A 26059-nucleotide genomic window follows, 5' to 3' on the forward strand; every position below is an offset into this window, starting at 1 on the left:
GCTCCTAGTCCCCAAACAAGGGTTACACTGGCAAAATAGCAAAAAATTCATAACTCTTAGTGTTGAAAATGCTTAGATGCGGATTCTTTTGAAGTTACACAACATGAACTTTCCCTGAAACTTCTCTCTCTTCAGCTGACACTGCTCCAAATATTTCAACATTTTATCATGATCTGCTTTATTTTACAAAAACACAAACACATGAACTCTTCCCCAGCTTCTTGTATTCCTAAAACATGTTATAGAAATGATTATAAAACAGTTAAACTTTATTTTCAGATTCTAAACAGGAATGTTGGGTCTGGATTTTTTCTTGTGCATTTGTCTGATCGGTTTTGACCAATTACATATCAGCCTGAGCCTGAGACTGGCCTTAGCTTTCTGCAGCGGCATGAGGGAGAAAAGCTGGTAAAAAGTGTCACTGCCAGCAGAAAGTGCAGTGGCATAATGGGGATATTGCAATGTGGGCTTGGGAAAACTTCAGAAAACCATTGTCAGTAAACGCAAGGATGTGTTACCATGCATTTCTACCATGCAATGCCAAAGCCATTTATCAACAACATCCAGAAGCGCTGCTGACTTCTCTGGGCCTGAGCTCATCTGAAACTGACCTATAGTGTAAAAATGTGCTGTGGCCCAAGATATTTTGGAAATAATGTCCAGAATAAACCAGGCTCAAGAGGGAGCGGATCATAAAGGTGGTTATTGACACAAAGTTGGTAAAGCCAGCATCTGTGATAATGGAAGGATGGATCAATCAAGCTTTCCCAAGGGAAATGTAAGGCCGGCGGGTGGGGGTATTAGTGCCCATGGCATGGGTAACTTGCACATCTATGAAGGCACCATTGACACTGATGGGGCTTTTCAACCATGACAAGTTTAAAAGTCATAAATTTACAGGACAAAAATATGCTAGATGTTTTTTACTTTAAAAGTTATAAAAGTACATGGACCAAAACTTTTTAAATAATTTTTCAGATCATACAGTTGCAAATTCAAAAGTCCAACTGCTGTTTTCTGTTTGGTTTCTTGTAAATTTTTTAACCTAACACTGTTTTTAAATTCAGGATTTTAAAAACTTTTAATTCTTGACTTTGTAATGTCAACAATTATGGCTTTTGAAACTCAGAAAGTTTGCTATTTTTTCATCGTAAATGTCTAACTTTTTAAACTCTGAAATTCTGAGTTTGTTTAGTCTGTTTGCTCTTTCATGTTAGCCATATATTTATAGCTCTGTTAATGCTCAGCACTGCAAGATTCATGTTTTTTTTAGTTAAAAGCTATAACACAACAATAAGTAGTGTAACAGTATTTAGCCTTCCATCATGAGCTTGACTTCATTAAATGTAAATAAAACCCAAAACATTTCTTCCATGTATAATGGCAAAAAAATACACAGTTCCAATGAAGGAATAAATGTAGGATGTGGACTTGTTCTGTTGATTTATTTATCAAATTTAATGTACAAACTATTTTATAAAGACAGCTCAGTAGTGTCTTTATGGTGACAGACACAAATCTCAGTCAAAACTAAGAGCACACAAGGCAGTATGTATTTATACAATCATTATGAATCTTAGCATAAGTTCAAGCAGGAAGACTGTTAAGTTTCCATTCATTCATTAGTAATCACTCTCTCGCAGTGACCTCTCTCGATCCAACATCCTGCTGCTGTCATATTTTACAACCTGTTTCCTCTCTTCTGTAGTCAGTCCATTTCAATGCAACCACTGAAACCCTCCTCCACCCCAGCTACCTCCATTACATCTCATCAGTGTTTAGGTCCAGCTTCTCCTTGCCATCCTGCATCCCTTCATCGCTACGTCCTCGTCATCTCATCAGTGTCCAGGTCAAGCTCCTCAGAGGTCCAGTCTTCATCTTATCCTACACCTTACCACCACTAGTGTCAAGACTCAGTACAAGGGGTGTCCTGTTCTGCTGTCGGCCTTGCTAAGCCTTCAAGTTCACAAAGACATCAGGATGGAGTGTTTTCATCACATTTTCAAATATTTCCAAACTTTTACAATAAATCACTTTTAAACTTGCATTATGTCTCTCCTGAGTAAATATGGATATTGCAATTTTGGCTTAAAACTGTGAAAGTGTTGAATAACAAAGCAAAGATTTTAAGAAAGCCACAAAAAATCTTAGTTAAAACTCCTGTGAGGTTTTAGTTAGTTTTATGCTGATATACCGTGCTATGTCATTGTTGGAAAAGTCTGTTTCAAATATTAGGTGTAAAAGAGCGTAGACTGAAACAGCCAATATACAAAATGTCACTGCTGCAATTGTTAAACTGTCTCTTAGACCTAATCCAGTCTGGATCCAAAGACCTCCACTTCACACAAAGACAGGTACGTTGTTCTTCCAGTAACGACCACGTTAACGTAGCGGCCGTCCATCCCGTTACAGGTGAAGTTTTCAGTGAAACCTCCAGCTATACTCTGGATCACAGCACACCTAGCAATAGTTACAAAACAATCATTAGCTCATTTAATGGTCAGTTTTATAAAAGGTACTCATCCTGCCATGGTTTAATAAATGCTGCTTTTTTCAAAAGATGGTATTTGATAAACCTGATGCACCAGACTGAATGTTTGACTTATCCATGGCATGATTAGATTTTACATCCATCAGGGCAACAGCCTGTAGATGATGTTTGGGAAGGAAGATCCTTCTTTAAATTAAAATTTAAAAAATTTCATTCTACGTTTTACAATGACAAAATGATTCTCTGATTCTGATTCTTTCAAACAATCTCTCAGAATTGGATGAAAATTCTGTCAGTCACATTAATTATAGGCCAATCATAGCAGGCAGATGTTACCATTGTTCACTAGTAGTGGAGCCAGTTGGTGAATCACACTAATGCCAAAGCCACCCAGGAGAAAAACATCTTTTCCTCAGAGAAAAGAGTCTAGAAACGTTGAGTTCTACCAAAACTACCACTATAGCTACATCCACACATACAGTAGCAAACCTTCAGATTTTTTAATTTAGTACCTGGGATTGTTGTTGCCATTGTTGTCAAGGGACTCTCCAATGCGGATCTCCGCTCCGTTAATCCATAAGGGAGCATTTCTGTAGTTGGTTATGTTAACAGAAAACACTTTATGGGTTTTGCCCAGGTCCAGTCGCCACCAGGGGTTATACTCACTGACTGTGTGAGTACAGGAGGCCTGGCTCCAGTGGCTGGCACGATTCCCATCTATGGCGTGATATGCAAAGCCAGTAGAATGTAGAGACGACTGTGCAGCTTGTCCCTGGAGTGCCAGATTCTCTCCTGCATTAGAAAGACAGTTACAGATGTAAGCACTTAAAGCAAGTTTCCCATGATGCCCGGTGCAGGAAAATAAATCTGTGCAGGCTTTTGTTAAACTTGTCATTAGTTCTTTTTCAATGGTTTAAATATCAAACTATGTCAGTAAGTGACATAGGTTTCTAGGGGCACAGTGTTTACCTTTACACTGGTGCCAACAGAGCAGTCTCCCATACTGAACAAAGGAGAGACAAAGTTGACCTGGCACGCCTGACACAAGATTTAGGAGTGTGTTTTGGGGAATTTTTGACCATTCTTTCAGAAGCACATTTGTGAAGTCACTCACTGATGTTGGACGAGAAGGCCTGGCTCTCAGCCTCCGCTCAAATTCATCCTTAGGTGTTCTATTGGGGTGAGGTCAGGACTCTGCACTGTGCACTGGTGCACAGTCATCTTAGAACAGGAAGGGGCCATTCCCAAACTGTTCCCACAAACAGCATGAAATTGTCCAAAATCTCTTGGTGTGCTGAAGCATTCAGAGTTCCTTTCACTGGAACTAAGGGGTCAAGCCCAGCTCCTGAAAAACAACCCCACACCATAATCCCCCCTCCACCAAACTTTACACTTGGCACAATGCAGTCAGACAAGTACCGTTCTCCTGGCAACCGCCAAACCCAGACTGGTCCATCAGATTGCCAGATGGAGAAGTGCAATTCGAGAACGCATCTCCACTGCTCTAGAGTCCAGTGGCAGCGTGCTTTACACCACTGCATCTTACATTTTGCATTGCACTTGGTGATGTACGGCTTGGATGCAACTGCTCGGCCATGGAAACCCATTCCATGAAGCTCTCTACCACTGTTCTTGAGCTAATCTGAAGACCACATTAAGTTCGGAGGTCTGTAGCCATTGACTCTGCAGAAAGTTGGCAACCTCTGGGCACTATGCGCCTCAGCATCTGCTGACCCTGCTCCGTCATTTTACGTGGCCTACCATGTCGTGGCTGAGTTGCTGTCATTCCCAATCGCTTCCACTTTGTTATAATACCACTGACAGTTGACTGTGGAATATTTAGGAGCGAGGAAATTTCACCACTGGACTTGTTGCACAAGTGGCATCCTATCACAGTGCCACGCTGGAATTCACTGAGCTCCTGAGAGCGACCCATTCTTTCACAAATGTTTGTAGAAACAGTCTGCATGCCTAGGTGCTTGATTTTATACACCTGTGGCCATGGAAGTGATTGGAACACCTGATTTCAATTATTTGGATGGGTGAGTGAATACTTTTGGCAATATAGTGTAGAAATTAGCTAATGATGGATAATTAGCTCAACATAGTGGTCAATTTTAGGTTCCATGGTTCTACACTCTTTGTGCCCTCAAGGCCTCCACCAGTCAAATCACTGAAATGTATGAATACAGTCAAATTTCAGCTTTGAGCCATGAATTTTATCGCGTTTACCCAACGTTGCATTAAAACAGTTTTTTATACTTCTGTGCTCCTGTGTTTGCCTCCATTTCAAATGGTGAACACAGCTGTATAGAAAATAAGGCTGCATGATCTGGTCAGTGACATTAATGGTTCAAATTCTCACCTGTTGGTGCACGGTATCCGTACACTTCCACTTCACAGAGGCTAAGGATCTTTTCACGTCCAGTCAGAGTCACAGTCACATAACGTCCCTCCACAAGTCTGGTTAGGGTAATTTTTAAAGACCTTCCAGCTGGAATATGTGGGATCACTGCAACCCTGTAGGAGAGGAGAGGCATAAAAGTGAAAGACTTTGATTTCTTAAGGTCATATTTACACACAATACAGCAAGCCATTCTTTTTTTTTTTTTTAACTTATTTTTAACTAGTTACTTAGTTTTACTTATTTAATGTGTAACAAAGTAGTCTGTTCAATTACTCAGGTCAGATTTTTTGTTGCGATGAGTAATGTAATGTGTTAGTTTTACAATTTAAGTAATTTGATCTTACTTCACTTTTTCATTGAAGAAACTCAATAAAAGAAAACTTCTCTTTTTGGGTAACCGAGTCCTCCCACAGAACTGGTTGGGCCCCTGAAAAACCCAATGAAGGCTCCCTCCTTAGTTGTGATTTATTGATAGTTTAAGTGGATGTGTGTTGGATCTTTAGCATTGGGGCTAGTGTCCTGGCAAACAGTTACCTCATTTTGAAACTTAAAAGTGTCTCAAACTATCATTGACAGAAAAAGGGCTTTTGGGTACTCTGCACCCTCAGCCTGAAATCTGTTTCAGAATGACTAAAAGTTCAAGAAACTGATGTCCTTAAATGTTTTTAATTCTCAAATGAAATACATGGAAGCAGATTGTATAGGATGTTGATGTTTTAGCTCGGCTGTTTTAACAATTGATTTCCAGATATGACTCAAAGATGGTTTAAATTATGGTTATCACAGCTTAACTTCACTGTGGACCATGATTTTGCTGACTTCAATGGGCCCCAGAAAGCTCTTCTCTTTATGCCCCCTTATGGGCGGCCTTGGTGGTAACAACAGAGAAAGAAAGGAAAACTATTCTAAAGGGTTATTTTCTCAGAAGATAATGCCAAAATCTCAGTTTTAAATGTAATAGTTCCCCAACACAGCCCAGTCCCAAGTTTTATTTCAACTTTAGAGATTCTAGAAATTCTCTTAAAATGTTGTTTGGTGTAAAGTTGGCATAACAACATTCACTCACTGTGGGTTTGCTACTCCATTGTAATCTAAAGAGTTTCCAATGTGAATCTGGGCCCCGTCGAGTCTCTCTGCACAGCAGTCTCCTCTGTTGGTGATGATGAGGGAGGTGACGATGTAGGACTCCAGCAGGTCTACTCTCCACCAGGGGTTGGTCTGTGATGAAGTGTGCGTACATGATCCAGAGCTGAAGTTATGATCCCGGTTTCCATCGATGGCGTTGCTGGCCATTGAAAATGCATTGACATACTGGGTTGACTGGGTTGCTTTTCCACGTATGGCCACGTTTTCTGTGGAATAAACATTTGAAATACACATTAGAGGTGTTACAAAGGTGTAAAAGATTAAACATGGGGCCGACTTAAATGTATAACATTAGATCAGTCATTTTTAAATCAGTAACAACAAATAAATGTAACGTAAAAGGTTCAAGATAATGATTTTCCACACAGATTTCTTGTAAGTGAGCTAATTCATGTGGAGGATGTACTTACGGTAAGTGTAGGCTGAACATGAGCCCAGGAGGAGATGTAGGAGCAGAGCCGTGCTGTGTTTCATGGTTCTGTTTGATACAGACAGGCAAAAACAAAATTGCAACAATAAAATGACCATTACTACTGTTTGAAATGGCCTCAGTCCAGAACTACAACAAACTATAGAGGCTGAGGGTCAAATGTGTCAAATACATACAATTTCCAAAGAAAATGTGGTTAAGATACAGTAAATGAGCAAAAAAAGGAAGAAGCCCCATCTGTGCAGAATTAACAGTGCATTCAAGAAGCATTCAGACCCCCTTCAATTTTTCCAAAAGCCATATTTACTTATGAATCTATAGTCAGCAGCCAATCATGAAAATGTTAAAAAAAATGTTTTAAGTAGAAAAATTAAATATCACATTGACTTCAGATCCTTCACAACAACACTTAAAATGTTGCTCAGGTGCCTCCCAACCCATCTGTCACCTTTGCCCAAACGATGCCAGCCCCGCCCCTTTCTGAGGGAAAACATTCCTTAAAAATGAAATGCAGTCAGTGGGAAAGTTAGCGCCATTAGGATTTAAAAGCTTATAATATGAAAATCAAATGGTTAAACAATTATTGATAGCCAAAATCTAATGGCCAGTGAGATAAACATGTAATGTAGGCCATTTAAGAAAAAAATAATTTTATCCCAACAATATTAAAAAGACAAAATTATAGATGTACATGAGGGTGAGTTCAGGCCCCCTCCATCAAACTGGACAATCAGCCCCATCGTGTGACTGGAGATGTCTTAAACCAACATCACATATCTTCTGTGTGTTGGATCTTAACCCTTGAATGTGGTTAATAAGTTAGTGAATGTTTGAAACAGCTTTTAACAGACAGACCAACCACAACTCCTGCCGTCACAGAGGGATTGCTAGCTTAAAGTGAAGTGACGTTGCACTGCTCTGATCTATAGAAGACCTCAAAGCTGACAAAGGGTCTGAATACTTATGTCAATGTGATAATTCATTTTCAACTTTTAATTATTTTGCACAATGTCATAATTAGCACAAGGTAATGTATTAAAGTACTAAGGACACATGGAAGTGCAATGGAATACAGTCCCACAGTCCTAACAAAACAACCTGCAGGCTAATTTCCAAACTTCTAAAGGTTTAGACACATTATTATTGGAGTATAACCACCTACCTTTTCTTGCAAAGAAAGCACAGAAGAAGACGAGGAGCTGCTGTTTATGTTGAAGGCTGATTATAACTGAGCGTTGACCACAATATGATATTTATAGTCACATCTTATCAAATTCACGTGCTGTTGTTTATTAATGATTTATCACAGGTGACTCCATGTTTTCTTGTCTGATAACAGTTTGATTATCAAGGTCACAGATTAGCAACTTTTTATGATGTTTTCTAACATATTTGTTTTATTCCCTGTTTTGCCAATGCACATTCAGTTCTTTTAACAGTGTCCTCATTTAAACATGCAGTTCTGCAGAAAGCCTGTAGGACCAAATGAGACAAACTAGCAAAAAGTAACAAACCAAAATGCTCATAGAGACAGTTTTAAAGTAATGACTTGGTTATTGATCAGTTTATGCATTCATGTGAGAAGTCTGATACCTCCAGATGGAAGAGAGAACGAGCCGTGGACGGACAAGTTAAAACTAGGCAACATCTGAACTTAGGCACAGCTGGTGCAACCCATAGCAGTGCTTTTATTTTTACTTGAGTCAGTTTTAATCAGAGTAACTTTACTTTTATTTGAATACAATAGCTGTGTACTTTTTCCACCTCTGGTCACATGGGCAATCTCAGGTTGGGTCACCATGGAACCTGCAGAAAAACCCCCACTTAGGACCCATTCTTGAATCCTGCATATAACCCAGATTATGCCCACAAAGACATGTCCGCTTGGAAATGTCATTTTTTATGTTCCATTTCTTTGTAACTGTGTGTCATAAAGAAACAGCAAAAAATTAAGTCAGTGAGCACAGATTTAGCCCAGTTGGTGAGGAAGTGCCCGTATAAGGGTTCAGTCCTTTGAATCAGCATTTGAATCCCAACCTTGGCAATATTTGATACACGGTACATGTTCCCCTGCTCTCGCTCTCTCCACATATTTCCTTTTATCTCTTCAGTTCTGCCAAACTGGACCAGTTTCAACACGGCCATAGGGTTTAGGTTATGCCATAACTTAGGACACAACTGATGCAAAGCTGGTACTATAGGACATTAATCCTAATATTAGAGTAAGTGGGTTTCACTGAAAGATATAAAAAAGCTTGAAGTTAGCAGACTTCAAATTCTAACATTTTGTTTTATATACAGTAAATGTAAAACAGTAAAGCCTCCAGCTAATGTTTTTTTTCTGGTTTACAGCCCTACATGTCTGAGTATGTCAGGAGACAAAGGGCAGCTCAGTATTTATGATATTTAAAGTAATTAACCTCCTTAGCCAGGTGCTCTAATAGGCTGAGGGTGTGGAAAAGAAGGCCATGCATTAGAAAACATGAGAGGAGGATCTCTCTCTTTTTTCTTTTTGAAGACTTTCGATTAAAAATGTTGAGCTTTCTGTATTTTTGGCGCTTGTAAATTTAGAAAAAACATAATCTTACTGTGAATCAACATGAATATGTCAAGAATAAAGCAATAGAAATGTATTACACATGCAGGCATTATTTATGTCTTTTTATGGCAGCAATATTGCTTTCCTCTTCAAGGACAAGGGGATGAAGTAAACCTGCTCCAGCTTCTGGCAGAGGATGGTGGGTTAAAGAAACCTGACCTCAATTTTAGTCAATAGCAGAAATGTTAAGGACTAAAGCCTTTCTTCATTCTGCTTACATTAAATATCAGAGGATTGCACTAAATCTTTAAGTTAGAGCCCTCATTTGTCTTGCATTATAAAAACTTTTTAGCACCTTTTTTTCACATTTATTGTTCTGAAGAAAGTGTCACAAGTACTTGCTTACAGGAAAGCCCTAAACTACTTCCTTATTATTTGTACATAAACAATATAGTTCCAGAGCAGTGTCATTCCTGATAGATCTGTAACCCATTTCATTGATGAGATACTGATTAGACTTTGGATTCACAGCAAAGTGAAACCAAATGATGACAAAAACAGGTCAGTCAATCATAATGTCAAACAACAACAAAAGAGAGACAGAGAAATATGTTTTATCACTGCTCACTGATTATGACTGAGATGAGTAAAACCATAAGATACTGACTTGAGTCAAAAATGAGGTTACCCTGAATGCATTAGGCTTTCTTTGATGAAGACGTTCATTACCTCCGCCAAGGAGGTTATGTGATCGGGTGGGTTTGTTTGTTTGTTTGTTTGTTAGCAACATAACTCAAAAAGTTGTGGACGGATTTTGATGAAATTTTCAGGAAATGTCAGAAATGGCATAAGGAAGAACTAATTAGATTTTGGGACTGATCCGGATCACTGTCTGGATCCAGGAATTTTTTTAAAGAATCCTGTACTATTGGGAGATAGGGCAAATGGTGGAGGTCTGCGCTGTTACCACTTTACACCAGGAGATGGCGGACATGAGTAACTTTAATCCCAGCAGCAGTTTTTGGTGCAGCAGTTTTTGGGTGTGTTTCTATTCAAAGTTTTGGAGATTTTAGAGTTTGAAAGACGCACGCCCTGTTCAGATGGGAGCTTTGCAAGATGGATTTGCCAGTCCATCTGCTTTGCAAGGTTGCTCAGAACCATGATCAAATTCATTTATCCGTTTTTTAGAAAAACACCTGCCAGCCATTACTAGCAAATATGACGCATGCTAAACACAGACCATCATCAAAATTGACATTTTCTGTGGAAACTTTTGGCTTCAGGCGTTTTCTGAATGCAATTTTCCTGCTTGGGTTTTTCACTCATCACTAAACAGCATATTAGTCAAATCTAGTAACAAACAACATGACAGCCATATAAATATTCAGCTAAAATATCTCAGTCGCCCCCTTGTGGGTGGCTGTGATTTAGGTACGCACCTCACTGTTAGAGCCTAAAAATTACAAACATTTGAGGGACCCACCAGTGGAGAACCACTGACTTACCTTTCTACTGTTCACTTATTACCTTTTCAATCCATATTAAGTTCTTTTTTCTGTGCTGAAGTTCATGTTAAAACTGTAAAAAAAAAAAGGAAAAATAAGTAAAAATAAGGAAAACAAGATAAAATCTGCTGTTGAAACAGGAAAAATATCTTTTTTAAAAAATCTGGAATTTTCTTTGAAAACAGATTTTTTTTTAACTGTTTCTGTAAAAATCTTGTAGCCTATATGCACACTTACATGCATAAAAAACTAGAAATTTAAGTAAAATATGCCAAAATAACCATTAATTATTATGCTCATTGCATTATAAATATATGTATAATATATATATATATATATATATAAAACTGTTTAAACTGACTTAAATTCTGTGTTAAGATTATTAAATTGAGCATAATTATTTGCATTTGAATGATGAAAGCTGTATATTTGTTTCTTTTGTTAAATTAAAAGTAATTGCGATTCTTACATTGAGAGTATCCCACAAGAAAAGAAACAACATGGCATAAAACAGTTTTGAATGCAAAACAGTGGAGTCCTAAAATGCATAAAAAGGATATGATTAATTATGATCAACTAAGCTATAGAAATTCTGAGACAAATTACAATTAATATTTTTAATACCATTCAAAGCTTTAGTGATTAAAGATTATTTCAAAAGGGAAATTATGAAAACATTTTAAATACTGCAAACAATGGATCCTAAATTTTTACAAGATACATTAAAATGTAAAAGAAATGGTGAAAAAATGCGGCTTCAAAACTTGCAGAGAAAAAATGCGTCTGGTTTTGGCGATGCATAGAAAAGACGGATTCTGTACATGCCTACATTTCCCATGAGCATTCTCAAAAAGATACTCGCGAGACTTGAAAAGCATCAACACGTCTGCGGCTGCGCAATATCATTCGAAAACTTGCACGGTGAGCGACGCCGTGGAGGAGAAAGACAAGGCATTGAACAAAACATACAATGGCGACGGCGGCGACCACAGCAGGCGGAACAGGCTCAGGCGGACCGGCTACCGGCCCCGTTGGTGGCGGTACCGCTGTGGGACGAAAGAAAGACGGCGGTCCTTCAGCGAAATTCTGGGAGGGTTCGGAGACGGTATCCCAGTTCGAGACGGTGCGGCTGTGGATCGGAAAGCACTACAAAAAGGTAAGCTAGCTGCTCTGGTTCTCCATTGATTTCAATGATGGCCCGCGTACCTCTGGCACAATGGAGCGCTGCTATGCTAGCTAGCTGATGCAGAATAAATTACATAAATACAAAAAATTAAGACGTTCAAACAAGAGATAACCCACTTTTCCAAGTCATAGTGACATTTAGTCAGCACAAGATGTGCTAACGTTCAAAGCAAACTAATTATACGTGAACGAAGGCGCTTATCAAGCAGCTAGCTCACCGTTAGCTAGCTAGCTGGATCAGAGTCGTTATTTATATCACACTAAGATGGGAAATGCACACAAACACCAGATACACACTGCGCTTACTGTAGAAATACGACATACATGTATATGTTTTTCGAAATTATCAAACTTCATGTGAATAAACCTTATCAGCACACTATCACGCCCAGGCTAACCAAATTTTAGTCACGGGTTACCATGCACAGACCAACTTCAAGTAGCAGCAAACTAGTGTAAAATATCTCAGTTCCGCCTAAAGTTCACTGCATTCGAGTAATATATAGTCCGATTATTGCCTATGTTCCACCAGGACAGTTATAATTTGTGCTGGAGGGTAAGCAGTGTTGAGTTTTGTCATCACAACAGCATACCAGACGCCACTCGCCCACTAGCTAAACAAAGACCGATCCTCCTGTCTCTCCATGCTCTCATTCAAACTCACTGACACATTAAAGCCGGCTATGATGGAGAAACAAAAGCACAGACAAAATAAACAAACCTTATTTATCAGAGTTGGATGACTTCTGTATGGTAAGTTTAGTTTTAGAGGTAGAAATAAGCCCAGGTGAAAACATGTAAATACCCCAGATGCACAAATGCTTTACTCGGTGCTCGGCTTGAGTTTGTTTACATGTTTACTGTCCTGTAATATGGACCAACAATATGTCTCTATTTGAATAGCAGTGCTTGATCCATAGCTGAATAACGGTTGTTTTTCTGTAAAGAATAACAATTGGTTGTTAAAATAAAGGAACTATAACTTTGGCACTACTAGTAAATACAGCAAACAATTTTAAAACTTGTTTTTAATCACAGTATCAAAACTGAATTCTGGAGGGAATTTTGGTTGACTAAGGTTGGTTTTAATTTGCTATAAAAATAAACTCTGACTTGACTTGATTACAATTTTTATTCAGGATGCACAATGTAATCTGCATGATATCAGCATAACAATGCTCATACCATTTATCAGTATTTATTTTATGGGGAGTATTGTACTTAACTACATCTTAAAAAAAAACACCTTGTAAGAAAAAGAAACACTAGAAATAGGGATGCACATTATGGGATTTTTGCATGTATCTGTTATGTAGTTTAGACCTTAAACTTCAGTTCTTAAAACAGACTTTTGAATGTTTGAGGAGCAAGTATTTAACAATTTTAAGCCTTTAAAAACATACTGCGAAGTGTAAGGACTGATTATGAATAAAGACAAATACTTCAGCGGAAGTATTTGTTGGTCCAGCTTAAAACTCCGCTAACTTGTTTAGAGCGAATTTACAGCTGAATTTGGCAGGTTTTTATAGCCACAATTTTAGTTGTAAATATTGCCAGAATACTCGATTTTTGTTGAAATGACAAATCACATTTTAAACTAGTATCTGCTGACAGTGATATCATGACAGTTATATTGTGTGTCCCTACTCTAATAGAATATTAATGCTTAATACATGCCTAAATTACTTTTCTCTGCAAAGAAATGACAAATGGTTATTACAATACTGAAATGATAACCTTTGGTATGACTCTAGTAAAACTCAAACTGTATTAAAAAGTGATTGACATCACTGCAAAAAAAGAAGACCTGGACACCCAATTTTATCATTTTTATTAGGTATGCACAGTATAATCTGTATGACATCAGTATTATTATTTTGATACTGATACTATCTAGTGGTGGGTGGATTTATTTACTTGAAAACCCAATTTCCGCTGACATTTAAAGCCAGTATGTCAGCAGCAAGGAAGGAAAGTAATTCATTACATTTGTGATATTTGTTTTTTGCAGATATACCAGTATGTCAACATTTACAAAATAGTTTCAGCCAATACTGATACTAAGCCCAAGTTCATGTTTTAGGGTGAATAAATAAACAAATTTCAGTCCTTAAAACACACTTTAAAGTATCAGGAATGATGACGAATGAAGAAAAATACTTCAGCTGACGTCAGTCTTTTTGATCAGCCTATAACTCCACCGATTTATTAATTTAGATGGTCAGTATTTATAGCTGATATATATATATATATATAGCCACAATATTGGTTGTAGATATTTCATAGATGCAGATACCAATAATTCACCTTTTAAGCTTAAAAGTTGACTGTTTGTATGAAATTGTCTGATAACATAACCAAAATATCGGCTTGATACTGTTCATCAGCTATACATAGGTATAAGTAGATGCATAGATTATAACATCAGGGCCAATGCTGATTACAGAGCTTTTTTTCATTGCTTCTTTGGTGTAACATGCCTACAATGCCATCACCTTCACTCATGTTTGACCATGAAACACACAGGGTTTGTCCTCTGCCCTTTAATAATCTCTTCTAGTCATGTGTGCCAAATGCCAGCCTTAAGTTGGTAAACATCTCCTGCTGGTATCTGTTCAAGCCCATGTGTTTTTTGTTGATTGGTGCTGTTTGTCCAAAGAACTGCTATCGGACTATACTGATGTTAAACTAATGCATCAGTTCATGTGAAGTTTTAGACAGGAACAACAGAGTTATGTCAGCTGAAGTTATGTATTTATTGCTTTGGTTCTTCCTCTTTCCTTAAAGTGTGTTTAAACAACTGAAGATTTTTAGTCTGAATTACATTTACATATCTGTATACATATTGGTTTGTAAAGACTGGCATAGAGGATATCAGCAAAAAAGCCAATGTTGTGGATTCCTAGTGTGCAGTCAAGTTTGAAGATCATTGATCCTTATAAACATTTTTCCTGCATTAAAAGATTGTGATTTATAAGTCATGGATCTATGCAGAAAAGCAGCTTTTTCTAATGGACACTTCATTCGGCCCTTTTTTATATGTCTGCTTGACTTTGTCCCAGTTAAAAATAGACCAGCTCTTGTGTGAGACTTTTCCCCTTTTGAGTTTTGCTTGTCCTATTTTTCCATTGCCTGACCTTGGATCATCGCTTCTCCTTGAAAGATTTAAATGCTGTTCCAAAGCAGAAGTCTAAATCCATTTATTGTAAAGGGGGAGAAAGCATTGTTTGTGTATTATTTCTTAATATAGAATTACTCTTGTAACAGCAGATATTTGTCATGCTGAATATCCTTTGGGAGGACTGTTCAAGCCCCTGGTGTTTGATAGCACAAAGTGGAAATTACTTTACAAAGGGTCATGCATATTGGTGCATTTATAATGCCTGAAATACCCAACAATGTTGTCTATATTCTTTAAGTTGCTGGTTTAAAAAGCAACTTTTATTTCCTGGAATAAAAGCAGTTCTTTTTTGACAGCATTTTTTTAGTAGGTCAAAATTTTAATAGAGTTCAAGTCTGTTACAGTTTATTAATACTCAGGAATTACTGCTAAAGTTTGTAAGATAAATCAACCTACAGTGAGAGAAGCTAGAACCACAGAAATGTGTGGATTTTTTTAGGCATTCAGTCTATCAGTTTTCCAAGTAGTCAGTGATAATAATCAACTATGTTAATGTCATTGCTTATTGTGGATACCTCTTATGATTTCAGTAAGATTCTCTCTTGGAATATATGCATTGTAGCTGTTTGTGCCAAGTAAGGTCACCTCTTTGTGTTGTGAATGGGTACCTCTTTCATTGATGTGCATTGTTAAATAATGTTTTTATCTCTGTCTTGTTCCAGTATGTCCAGAATGACTCCCCATCCAGTAAATCTTTGGCGGGTCTGGTGGTTCAGCTGCTGCAGTTTCAGGAGGATGCATTTGGACGCAGGGTTAACAATCCTGCTCTCACCAAGCTGCCTGTATGTAAACAAACATGCTGGTATATTCTAATACATTTGAGCTCTTTTGATTTTCTGATAGCTTCATGTCTTTTGTTTCCTATTCTCAGGCTAAGTGTTTCCTGGATTTTAAGGCAGGAGGTGCCCTCTGTCACATCCTGGGGTCCGTCTACAAGTTCAAGAGCGAGCAGGGGTGGTACGTTATACACCAAACAAAAAGGATGTTTGTCTCCTGCAAAGCCCTTAGATTATTTATATTATCTATGTTTTAATAGATGATAATAATTCAATTTTTGTTATTGTATTTGGAGTATTTATCCATCAGAACTGTACCTTTACCGTAGAGGATGAACACTGGAGTAAATGTGAAGTGCTATGTTTGTGTCTGTTTGTTGGACTCATCTAGGTGTGCATCTGTCTCACTTTCTTCACTTTATTTGTCCTCCAAGGCGTAGATTTGACCTGCAGAACCCCTCCCGCATGGACAGGAATGTGGAAATGTTCTTAAATGTGGAGAAGAACCTGGTCCAGGTATGAGCTAAAAGCTTTCAAAAGCTAGAGAAATGCTTGATTTATATAATTGAAGCAGGATATGACTTATCGGTAATGACAGACATGTTTATGTCAAAGTCTGGTCAAGCAGCTAGTTGGTACATTCTTTTACTTTAATCTGTTTTTGTGTTGCTGTTACCTCCAATTTCCACATACAACAAATGCGCCGCAACCCTCCGGCGAATCGTACTGTGGAGCATATCGCTCCCTCTCTAGTTTATCAGAGGATTTCCACAGGCTGCGTTCCAGACTGGCAGCAGCATGTGCCTGGACCGACGCTTCAACTGCTTCATTCGGGATACGCTGCAGGTCTATTTTCATCGCCATCCGCTGCCAAACTGCGTCAATACCTGTCGATCAGAAGTCTTCAGAAGAGGGAGTCACGAGCTTAGAATATCCGGTTCTTTCAAAATACAACACAATGCACGGACTCCCGATCATAAATCATCACTATATCAACATTATGTCTCATTCTGCAGCAAGAGCATAGGGTCACCAAGAGGTCAGTGGGTCACAGAGCTACAATGCACCATTGATGAGACAAAGTTAACTTTTAGGGATTTTTAGCCAAAGAATTTTGCATAAAACCACATATCCTTTAAGCAAACATTAACCGTTTCACTTCCTAATCTAATACCAATAGTGGAAGCAAAAATATAATGGACTTACACCAGAAAGGATGATAAATTAAGTCCCATAGGTAAAATAATCCGCTGCTGACACACTATTCCTGCGTGAACTTGCAGTTCTCTCGTCATCTCTGCCTGCCAATCAGGGCTGCGCAGTGCTCTAGACTTGCTTTCAGTGGGCGAGTTCGCCCGCCTTTGGTCGGACCAAACCCACGGCGTTTTGGTGCGCGGCGCAGTTGTCCTATGTGGAAATTGCGGGTTAGACTTGAGTTTCTCCTGTCATGCTCAATCATGGATTTATCGCCTTTATAGGCTGAAAACATTTACAATTTTGGGGGAGAATTGTGTCTTATTTTTCCCAATTTTGTTTTCTAGAACAACTGCTTGACTAGGCCCACTGTGTACCTGTCCCCTGACATCGAGCAGAAACAAGCCAGTAAGCTTAAAGACATCATTAAAAGGCACCAGGTGAGCTCAGGTTTACCTCATCAAGCCAGCGAGGCAACCTCTGTTGTGCTTAAATCTTTAGATTTTTGTTGATTTTCATTCATTTATTCCACTTTTGTTCTTTCAGGGCTCCATCACTGACGATAAGTCAAAAGCTACCCACCATATTTACCCCTCTCCACCCCAACAAGAAGAAGGTATGATGGAATTGACCAATGAGTAGATCTTAAACTTCTTTGTTGTAGCAGTAAAATAGGGGAGTAATAAAAACAAAAGAATACAGTAATAGGATGCTGAAATCTCTTGATCATAACTTATTTTGTGTGTGTTATTCTCTTTATTTCCAGTTTTATTTGGAAATGGTTTAATTTGTTAACATTGCTTTGTGTTTTTTGCAGAGGAGTGGCTTCGTCCGGTCATGAGGAAAGACAAGCAGGTGATGGTGCACTGGGGCTACTTTCCAGACAGGTGAGCAGCACAGAAACTGTTTTATGTTCATACCCTATAACGCACGATGAACCAGCGGTAAGCTTCGTCTTATGCTCTACTTTTTAATAACCCAGAGCTATGTTTTTTAATTCTGTTAGCTATGACACCTGGGTATCAGTCAGCGAGGTGGACGGGGATGTGGAGGACCCACCCAGCACTGACAGACCATGGAAGGTGAGCAGTTCAGAGCACAAGGAGAGAGGAAATGTTCAGCAGTTTTCATGGTTTTAATCCAAACTAGTTTCTGTTTCTAAAGTAGGTAGAAGTGTTGCTACTGTCATTCCCTGCATTACTTAACAGACTTTTAGGAGATGCTGTGGGTGCAAATAATGGAGATACTTTATGCAGTATACCCCTGATTGGATAGCAGGTTTTTGATTGGTTTCAAAATGAACCAAGGCAGATCATTTTAAAACTTTTTTCCCATCAAGGGATCAGGGTTTGAGAATCACCGACACTGAATATTTGACAGCATTTTTAAAGTCAGCCTTCGTCTCTTTCTCTCTCTCAGGTCCATGCCAAGTGGGTGTTAGACACCGACGCTTTCAACGAGTGGATGAATGAAGAAGACTACGAGGTTGATGAGAACAAGAAGCCTGTTAGCTTCCGCCAGAGGATCTTCCCTAAGGAAGAGGAGGTACAGTTTACAGCGCTGTGTATTTTTGACAGTTTGACAGAGTTTTTTTTGGTAAACTTTAAGTTCCAGAGAATTATTTTGCTGTTGGTAGGTTTCCAAGGTTTCCTTGATCAGTTTGTCTGTGAAGTTTGATTTCAGCAACAACTTCACTGACTGTTTCTATGATAATGGTTGTTATAAAAACAGTCAGAAGACATGACATGTCCAGATTAACTGTTTATAATAAACAGAATTTTAAAGCAGGCAAGGCATTGGAAAAAACAAATCTGGTATAATGAGATTAAGATAAAAGGTCTGAATGTTTTTGTAGACATGTTGTTGCTGCCGGTTTTTGTTGCCTGCTGCCGTCCCTTGTGGATTTTGTGTTGTTGCTGTCCTCCTTTGTCTGCCTCTGTCTGTTCTTGCGCATCCTTTCCAAACTTTTCCTCACTCCTTGTCTTCTCCAAATTTTTTATGAGGGTTTCTGTCTACTTTTAGCAATAATCAAATCAGCTTGATCTGTTTGCTCTGGTGTGACATTTGATCACCAAACTCTGGTGTGGTCCAAACAGCTGACCCAAGATCGCTTGAAAAAGTGGTTTTCAGTACATTTTAGTTTGAATTCTGGAGCAGTTCAATGGTAAGAGACGCACCGTCCTGGATCTGGGCTAACTCAGGAACCATTGAGGCTTTTTGGATTAAATCAGTGACTGTGAAGTGTATTTTTCTGTCTCTAATAAGGCTGTCTCTATAAGAAATACTAGAAAGGGAATAGACACTACTGGTTTTCATAATCTTAAACCTGGATTTATATTTATTGGTTTACTTTTGGAGAAATAACACAATCCGAGGTCAATTAATGAACGGACATTCTGCCTCTTTGACATACACATACACACACACACACACACACACACACACAGTGACAGACACACACATAGACTCTTTGTGATGCTGAAGACCTCATCCTGTCATGGCTCTTAACTTTCCAGAGGGTCAGATGTTTCTGTCTTTGAGGAGTCAGTCCCAGAAAGTCTATGAACACTTGATTAATTAATGTATTATTGGAAAAATAACATGATCAATCAATCAACAACCAATGAGTGCTCGCCGCTAACTGTGACACACATTCTTAGGCAGACAGATGCACAGAGTGTAGCATGTTGATTGGAGCTCTTGTAAACTGTTGAATATTGTCTTTTGCTGTAGTGTAATAAATGCAAAATATATAATTTGATGACCTTATCACATTGATTAGGATTGTTTTTTAGGGATGCACTATTTTAGATTTTTGCAGATATGCCAATATTTACAGATTAATTTTAACCGTACTGATACACATATTTTAATGTTTTATATAACTAAAACTTCAGTCCTTTGAACACAATTTAAGGTTTGAGGATGAAAAGGAACAAACTTTTTTTCTTTAAACAGACTTTAAAGTTTAAAGAATGAGGATGAATAGAGAAGAAGATCTTAACTTGCATAAGTCTGTTGGTCCAGCCTAAAACTCCACTAATTTATTAGTATATATGGCCAAATTTTACAGTCAATATATGCTGATGTTCACAGCCAAAATATCGGATGCAAATATCTGCAGAAATTTTGATGTCTGCCAATACCGATATTAGGCCGATAATATTGTGCATCCCTAATTGTTCTAATACAAAGTGATAAACAAAGTTCATTCCTCACTCAGTTTGCCCAATCTAAGAAAAATTGCCTTATCGAAGCCACATAGCTTGTATTTCACACAGACTCAGATTATTATGTCAGCTGTGTTAAAATATTGCAGAAAAAGATTCAGACCAAGACAGGCTTGTGAGTAAAGATTTAGACAAGAAAACACAGAAGCATCTTTTCATTACCATTTTGGTAGATGATGTCACAAGACTTCATAAACTGATAATCGACTAAAACAGTGATTTTATAATACATAATTACAGAGTTTCTTATTTACCTCTGACTCCATTGATAAGTTTAATTGAATTATTGAATTTTTTTTCATTTGGGCACAAAAAATGCACAATAGCACAAATGAAATAACCAAACAAGGAAGAACTGGACTCTTCCAAAGAACTCATGACTTTAGCATTCAATTTTTTTTGGTATTATAAAGCAGTTGTAACAAATAACTGAGTACAATTGGAAATAAAATTTTTAAAAAACTAATAAACTTGATGTAAAATCCATAATTTAAGTCTTTGTCCACATGTAGGCCGATATTTTTAAAACAGAAATGTGTTTCTCCGTTTGGCACTTTGCCCATTAGGTCACCGAAAACTCCTTTCAGAATAAATATTTTCAGAAACTTTGTTCTTACTGTACGTGTTGGTAGGGAAAAGAGATAGCTGACTTGCAATGGCACACTTTTCAGAGGTTTCTCCTTTGTTTTGCTGAAAAATGATGATATCACTTTTTTATGTGTCACCAAGTCAACAGCATGTATTTTCTTTCTGTGCATCTGTGGAACTGTAGTGCTTTTTATTTTAACTGTGTGGGATTTGTAATCCTACCAGCTATTGAGAACCACTTGAGCACTGAGCCTATGGTACTTTTGAAGTAAAGGCCCCACAGCCTGTGAATCAGGCTGCCCACCTGCATGGGTCACTCGTTTTCTTTAAGTAAAGGAGTTTTTCAAAGAAGTCAGGGCTACATAAGGTTTATTTGTTTGACAATATGCCACTGATTGTTTTAAATACAGGATTATGACCTAATGCAGGAAATTAGCTGTTGCAGCCGGACTGTTTTGCAGCATCATGGATCCCAGCTTGCTTACATCAGTATAGTAGCTGTTTGCAATAAACAGCGAATAGGTGCTAGTTTTAACTGCTTCAGGTCATGTGCAGTGTGTTAAAGTGCCTGCTCCACTTGTATGTCATGGCATGCATATCTCTGTGTTTTATCCTGGTACACCAGTATGTAGGATACACCTGATTTACAGTACTGTATCCAGGTCTTGAAAGATGACAAATATAAGCTGAATCTGTATAAAAGAGGTGTTCATTCATCTGCAAGAGATGAGTGATTGCTAATAAACTTTTCATCCCAGTACGTAAATTAAGAAGTGGATAAGTGATTTCTTGAGTTTGGGCAGTATACAGGAACCCTTTTCGTCTCCTCCACCACCACAGCACCCCCTCCACCTTCCTCCCTGCTGTCGTTCTCCCTCAGCTTCCCCTCCTTGTGTGTGCCACCAATCCATCCTCTCATTCTGCTGCTCTTTCTCTCATCCTCCATCCCTCGCTCCCTGCTCTGCATGGGGTTTGTCTGATCAGTCTTCCCGTACACCCGATCGAAAGGAGCGCAAGGCCAACTCTGCCGGCAAGAAGAGGAGGCGCTCACCATCGCCGCCCAGCACTCCAGCTGAATCCCGCAAGAAGGGAGGAAAGAAGGGGTAAGAACAAAGACAACCAGGGATATTCATTACTGAAAGCTGAAAGTGCAAATGCTGCAGGCTCTGTTGTGAGATACTAGAGGAGTACCCCGCCATAGAAGTTGATAATAAATGAAATGACCAAGGTTGTCAAACTGTTTTAGACTTTTTTCAAACCATGCATTTTTTTTTAAGCTATGCAGTCTTTAATTGTATCAGCACCTAAGCTTAAAAAAACGTAGTCCTACTTTTCAACAAATGCTGCTGAGAGAGAGAAATAACTGAATGAAACTCAGAGATACGTGTAATTTGCACACCAGTTTTACTGTGTTATTTGTCAATTAAAAAACGAGATGCTGCCTTGATCTACAGTATTTGTTGCTTTAGTATCAAAGCAAATATCTGTGTCAATTAGTTTTACTTGAGTCCTATTTAGGCTTAAAAATCAAGTACTTTTCCAACCCTAGACACAGCACATGCAGATAATAATGCTGATTTAAATTAAACACTGAAATACACTGACATGTTTAAAGAAACATGTTTTTTTTAACCCTTCATGTTTCTCTGTTCGCTTTCAGGAACCCAGGCCCTCACTGGAAGCGACGGGGCCACAGAGGCGAAGAGGAGGACACGGAGGAAGACTTGTCCAAGGACATGGATGACTCCTCGGCTGGAGCTAGCATGGAGGAGGGCAGCATGTCCAAGAATTGTATGGACGCTCTCTTTTGTACCAAATCATGTTCATTTGATTTTGTGTTCAACAAATTCAAGGCTTTTTTTGCACACTGACAAAGTTTTAAAGTTTGCTGAAAAAGCCCCATGATGTGGAATTGAATTTGGTTGAAAATGACAACAAAAATGACCCTATACCAATGAGGACATGAAATACAGGGAAAAAATATGTGAGGGCAAGGATCCCTTAAACGTCCTCCAACAGATACATACACCATTGTCCATTTAGAAAACAGAAATACAGCTTGAAGATGTGTTATTTTAACTACCTAGCATGAATTTTACTCTCCATAAAGATTCCCATTTTAAATCAAACATAATCCATACTGAAAATGCTCTTTTTAGCCCAGGTCCCATCTGCAGTGCCCCAGTTTTACAAAAATCCTTCCACATACACACTTTCTTTAGCAGCCTCTATTTTAGTGTCCAGTTTCACAAACCAGAGTGCTGATGTATGCCTTCATGCCACAGGCTTTGAATTTTTATGTCTTTATTTTCCACTTCTTTCATTCCTTCTCATCTGTTTCAGCAAATTCAAAGAAGGACAACGAGAATACTCCGATGAAAGGAGACTTGGGTAAAGTTTTAGAACCACATTGATCCCTTTTATTTATGCATGCACACTAGAGCTGGCGATACGTCCTGAAATTTATATCAGAATTTTTTTCCCACCATACTATATTGTGGTATTAAAAATGAAAAGGGATCTTGAAATTTAGATGCATGTTCAAGCACTATGAGCCCCCTTCTCTCTCTTAACACAAGCCAAAAAAGCTTTTATAAAGCTTTTATAAGTCTCTTTCTGTTTATTTTTCAGGCTTCTACCTGAATTATTTTAATCTCAGGTTTAGTTTTTCCTTGTTAAGTCTCATCTGCTTAAGACACCGCCTTTTCCTGATATGGCTTTTTCATAATAAAAGTATTCAAACAGCAAAACAATGAGGGACTTTTAGTGTGAAGAACTTGATCAAAAATTGAATGTGTTTATCATTGAATTTACTGAACTTTAGCATCAGATCTACATGCTGTTCAAACTTGAAGAGGATGTAACACCAGTTTGCCTGAATTCATTTGAAATCCAACAAAAGGAGGAGGCACTCTGAGTGTCTGTCTTAAACCACTGTTTTCTCTTCACCGTCACAGCTCGTAGGTTAAGCTGTCAGTGGCGTTGGTTTTGTCTCACATGTACACCCAACTAAACGTATTTAATCTAGTGAAGGTAGTATTGCTGGGATCCATCTTGTGGCTGAATTAATAACTGTTAGAGTATTGATTTCATTTTACCACTTAAAATGAAACACAAACTGAGATGTATAAAACTGTATTTCCAGAGTGATGAATTTTAATTTGAATCTGTTATTGTTCTCCAGATGACATGGAGGATGACTCTGTGCTGTCTGGTGGAAAGGTAAGATGATTCACAGCTCAGACCGCCTCTGTGTCTTCTTAAACAAACTGTAGATGTATTGTTGGAGCAGATGGGCTCATTGTTTACCTGCCCTCTCAACTGGGCTGAAGCCAACAATGATACTTAGTCTTTCATTCAGTCTTCAATTCGAAGTAATCAACTCTATTCAAGGAATTGCAGGTGAAATTTGAATTTTAACATTACTTGAAACAACTACCCCTTTTACTAATTCTCCAGCTGCAGCCTCTTGTGTTGAAAAGTGAAACTCATACGTAAATAAAAGAGCGCATTTCCTCATGTGTCCACCAGGAACAACAAAACATCAGTTTTTACAGTAGAAATTATCATGTTTACTGCCTGGTCACAAAACAATTTTGGCTGGAATAGTTCAGGGGTCATCAACTTCCTTTTTTACAAGTACTGAATAAAAGACACATTTTTGTCTAAATAATTGTCTTTTCTTTGAACTGTACCTTATGTTTTAGCCTTTAGCAGTGAACTAAGTCCCTAGTGACACAGGAAAATCCCTATACTGCAGCCAGCCACAAGGGGGCAATTGAGATGTTTAAGCCACATGTTTCTGGGGCTGCCTTGTAGTTTGATTTGAATATTGCGTCCTCATTGGTGGAAAAACGCATAAAGATAGAAAGAAAAGATTTTCTTAATTCTCAAGCAGTAAAAAATAAACTCAAAACCCCCCGAAATCTGCTGCTTTAATCAAGAATAGACTTATGAGTAAGCTTGTCATGCATTTTTATTTGCTAATAATAGTTGGATTGTTGTAAACCAGATCAAACATTAATCTTTAAAAAAATGTTTAAATTTCACTTATTTTTGGAGAAAAGATACTCTAAATAGAGCAATATGTGTTTTTTTTCCCTCAACACTTTTTCTGAATTTTGTCGAGCTTCTGGGGGCAGGATGGGAAGCTGTGGGGGGCCTGATGTTTCCCCTGGGTCTCCAGTTGATGATCAGTGGAATATGGGTACATTCACAGGAGTGAATTTTTAGACTTGTCTTTTTAGTTCCTGGAAAGGAGTTATGCACAATTCAAGGCTCTTTATTAGTACCCAAAAAGTAAATTTGTTGTGTAAACATGAGTTTTGGCAGTCCAAGGATAAAAATGACAAATAACATTGATTCACAATTAAAGACAAGTCAGACAAAATGCATTAAAAACTAACATTAAAATGTTAAAATAAACATTGATGATTACAACCAATTAATGTGTGATGCTTTTTAAGACATCCATTCTGAAATAGAGCTGTGCAATTAATCGAAAAGTAATCAAAACCGACATTTGGGGTCTCTAACCGACGTAAACCTGCAGTGTCATTTATTTCAATTTTTTCCTCTTTTCTTGGAAAAATTTGACTTTTTAAGAAAAACATTTTCATTTCAGCTGATGTGTGTTTTGATTTCAAATGTTTCAATGAATAACCAGAAATTGTTAATCTGTGCCTGTTCCTTTCAGTTGTTTGTTTTGTTCTATATTTACAGAACAAAAAGAGTTGGAGGTTGGGAGTGGAATAATGGTTCATTAATCATAATCGAGGTTCAATTTATCGTGATTTTTATTTTTGCCACAATCTCCCAGCCCTATTCTGAAATGACACATATTCCACTCAAGTTAAAGTGCATAGTCTTTGAGAGTTTGGTTAAGAGGTGCAATAGCTGCAGGTACAAAAGTGTTCCTGTGGTTTTTATTTAACCCTTTAGGAGCCACAAACAGACAGGACAGACTCAATGAAGGCTGGATAAAATAAAAGCATCAGTTTTATCGATGTGAAACTTGCTAGTATGCCTTTTTTATAGACTGCCTCACAATTTCTCTTAAAGGTCAATTACTGTTCCAAGATATTTGTAGCTCTGTACACATTCAGTCGTCTGGTTTTGTGAGGAGTTGATTTTAGCTCAACCTTTTTGTTTCTAGGTTAACTGATAATAGGTCTGAGGTGGCGTTTTTATCATGACGAACACCACAGATTGAAAATTTGCTTTCACATAACAAATGTTTGGCATCACACAGACTTTGTCCAATGCTTCCTACAGTCTGTTAAGACTTCTTATCATGCCAGATAATGAAATGCTGTTTGCACACCATCTGCAATACATTTCCTGTCCTTCAATGGGCCAAAGTATTGGACAAATTGAGCACACAATGA

At 38.1% G+C, this 26059-nt stretch overlaps 2 protein-coding genes across 2 annotated transcripts in view; one reads left to right on the forward strand and one right to left on the reverse strand.

The window, feature by feature from the left end:
- Window positions 1-2309: 2309 nt before the first annotated feature.
- Window positions 2310-6518, reverse strand: LOC121513978 (fucolectin-1-like). The gene is made up of 5 exons (XM_041794028.1): window positions 6455-6518; window positions 5965-6250; window positions 4857-5011; window positions 3004-3283; window positions 2310-2460 (listed from the first exon to the last, which is right to left on the reverse strand). The coding sequence occupies exons 1-5, from the start codon at window positions 6516-6518 to the stop codon at window positions 2310-2312; spliced, it is 936 nt and encodes a 311-aa protein (XP_041649962.1).
- A 4922-nt stretch (window positions 6519-11440) lies between these two features.
- The window catches only part of smarcc1a (SWI/SNF related, matrix associated, actin dependent regulator of chromatin, subfamily c, member 1a), a 40497-nt gene continuing 25878 nt past the window's right edge, over window positions 11441-26059 (forward strand). The window contains exons 1-13 of the mRNA XM_041792441.1: window positions 11441-11674; window positions 15547-15666; window positions 15756-15841; window positions 16095-16176; window positions 17202-17294; window positions 17401-17470; window positions 17672-17741; window positions 17861-17936; window positions 18274-18399; window positions 21657-21775; window positions 22333-22463; window positions 23016-23063; window positions 23857-23894. Coding sequence (XP_041648375.1) covers window positions 11489-11674; window positions 15547-15666; window positions 15756-15841; window positions 16095-16176; window positions 17202-17294; window positions 17401-17470; window positions 17672-17741; window positions 17861-17936; window positions 18274-18399; window positions 21657-21775; window positions 22333-22463; window positions 23016-23063; window positions 23857-23894 — 1245 coding nt within the window. The 5' untranslated portion in view covers window positions 11441-11488. The remainder of the gene's footprint in view (window positions 11675-15546; window positions 15667-15755; window positions 15842-16094; window positions 16177-17201; window positions 17295-17400; window positions 17471-17671; window positions 17742-17860; window positions 17937-18273; window positions 18400-21656; window positions 21776-22332; window positions 22464-23015; window positions 23064-23856; window positions 23895-26059) is intronic.

The sequence above is a fragment of the Cheilinus undulatus genome, linkage group 8, assembly GCF_018320785.1.
Source record: "Cheilinus undulatus linkage group 8, ASM1832078v1, whole genome shotgun sequence".
Lineage (NCBI taxonomy): Eukaryota > Metazoa > Chordata > Actinopteri > Labriformes > Labridae > Cheilinus > Cheilinus undulatus.

Coding starts and splice junctions, on each gene's coding strand:
- LOC121513978 (XM_041794028.1), bottom strand. CDS start 6,518: ATGAAACACAGCACGGCTCTGCTCCTACATCTCCTCCTGGGCTCATGT. Junction 6,251..6,454: donor ATGTTCAGCCTACACTTACC/GTAAGTACATCC, acceptor TTTATTCCACAG/AAAACGTGGCCATACGTGGA. Junction 2,461..3,003: donor AATGGCAACAACAATCCCAG/GTACTAAATTAA, acceptor AACTATTGCTAG/GTGTGCTGTGATCCAGAGTA.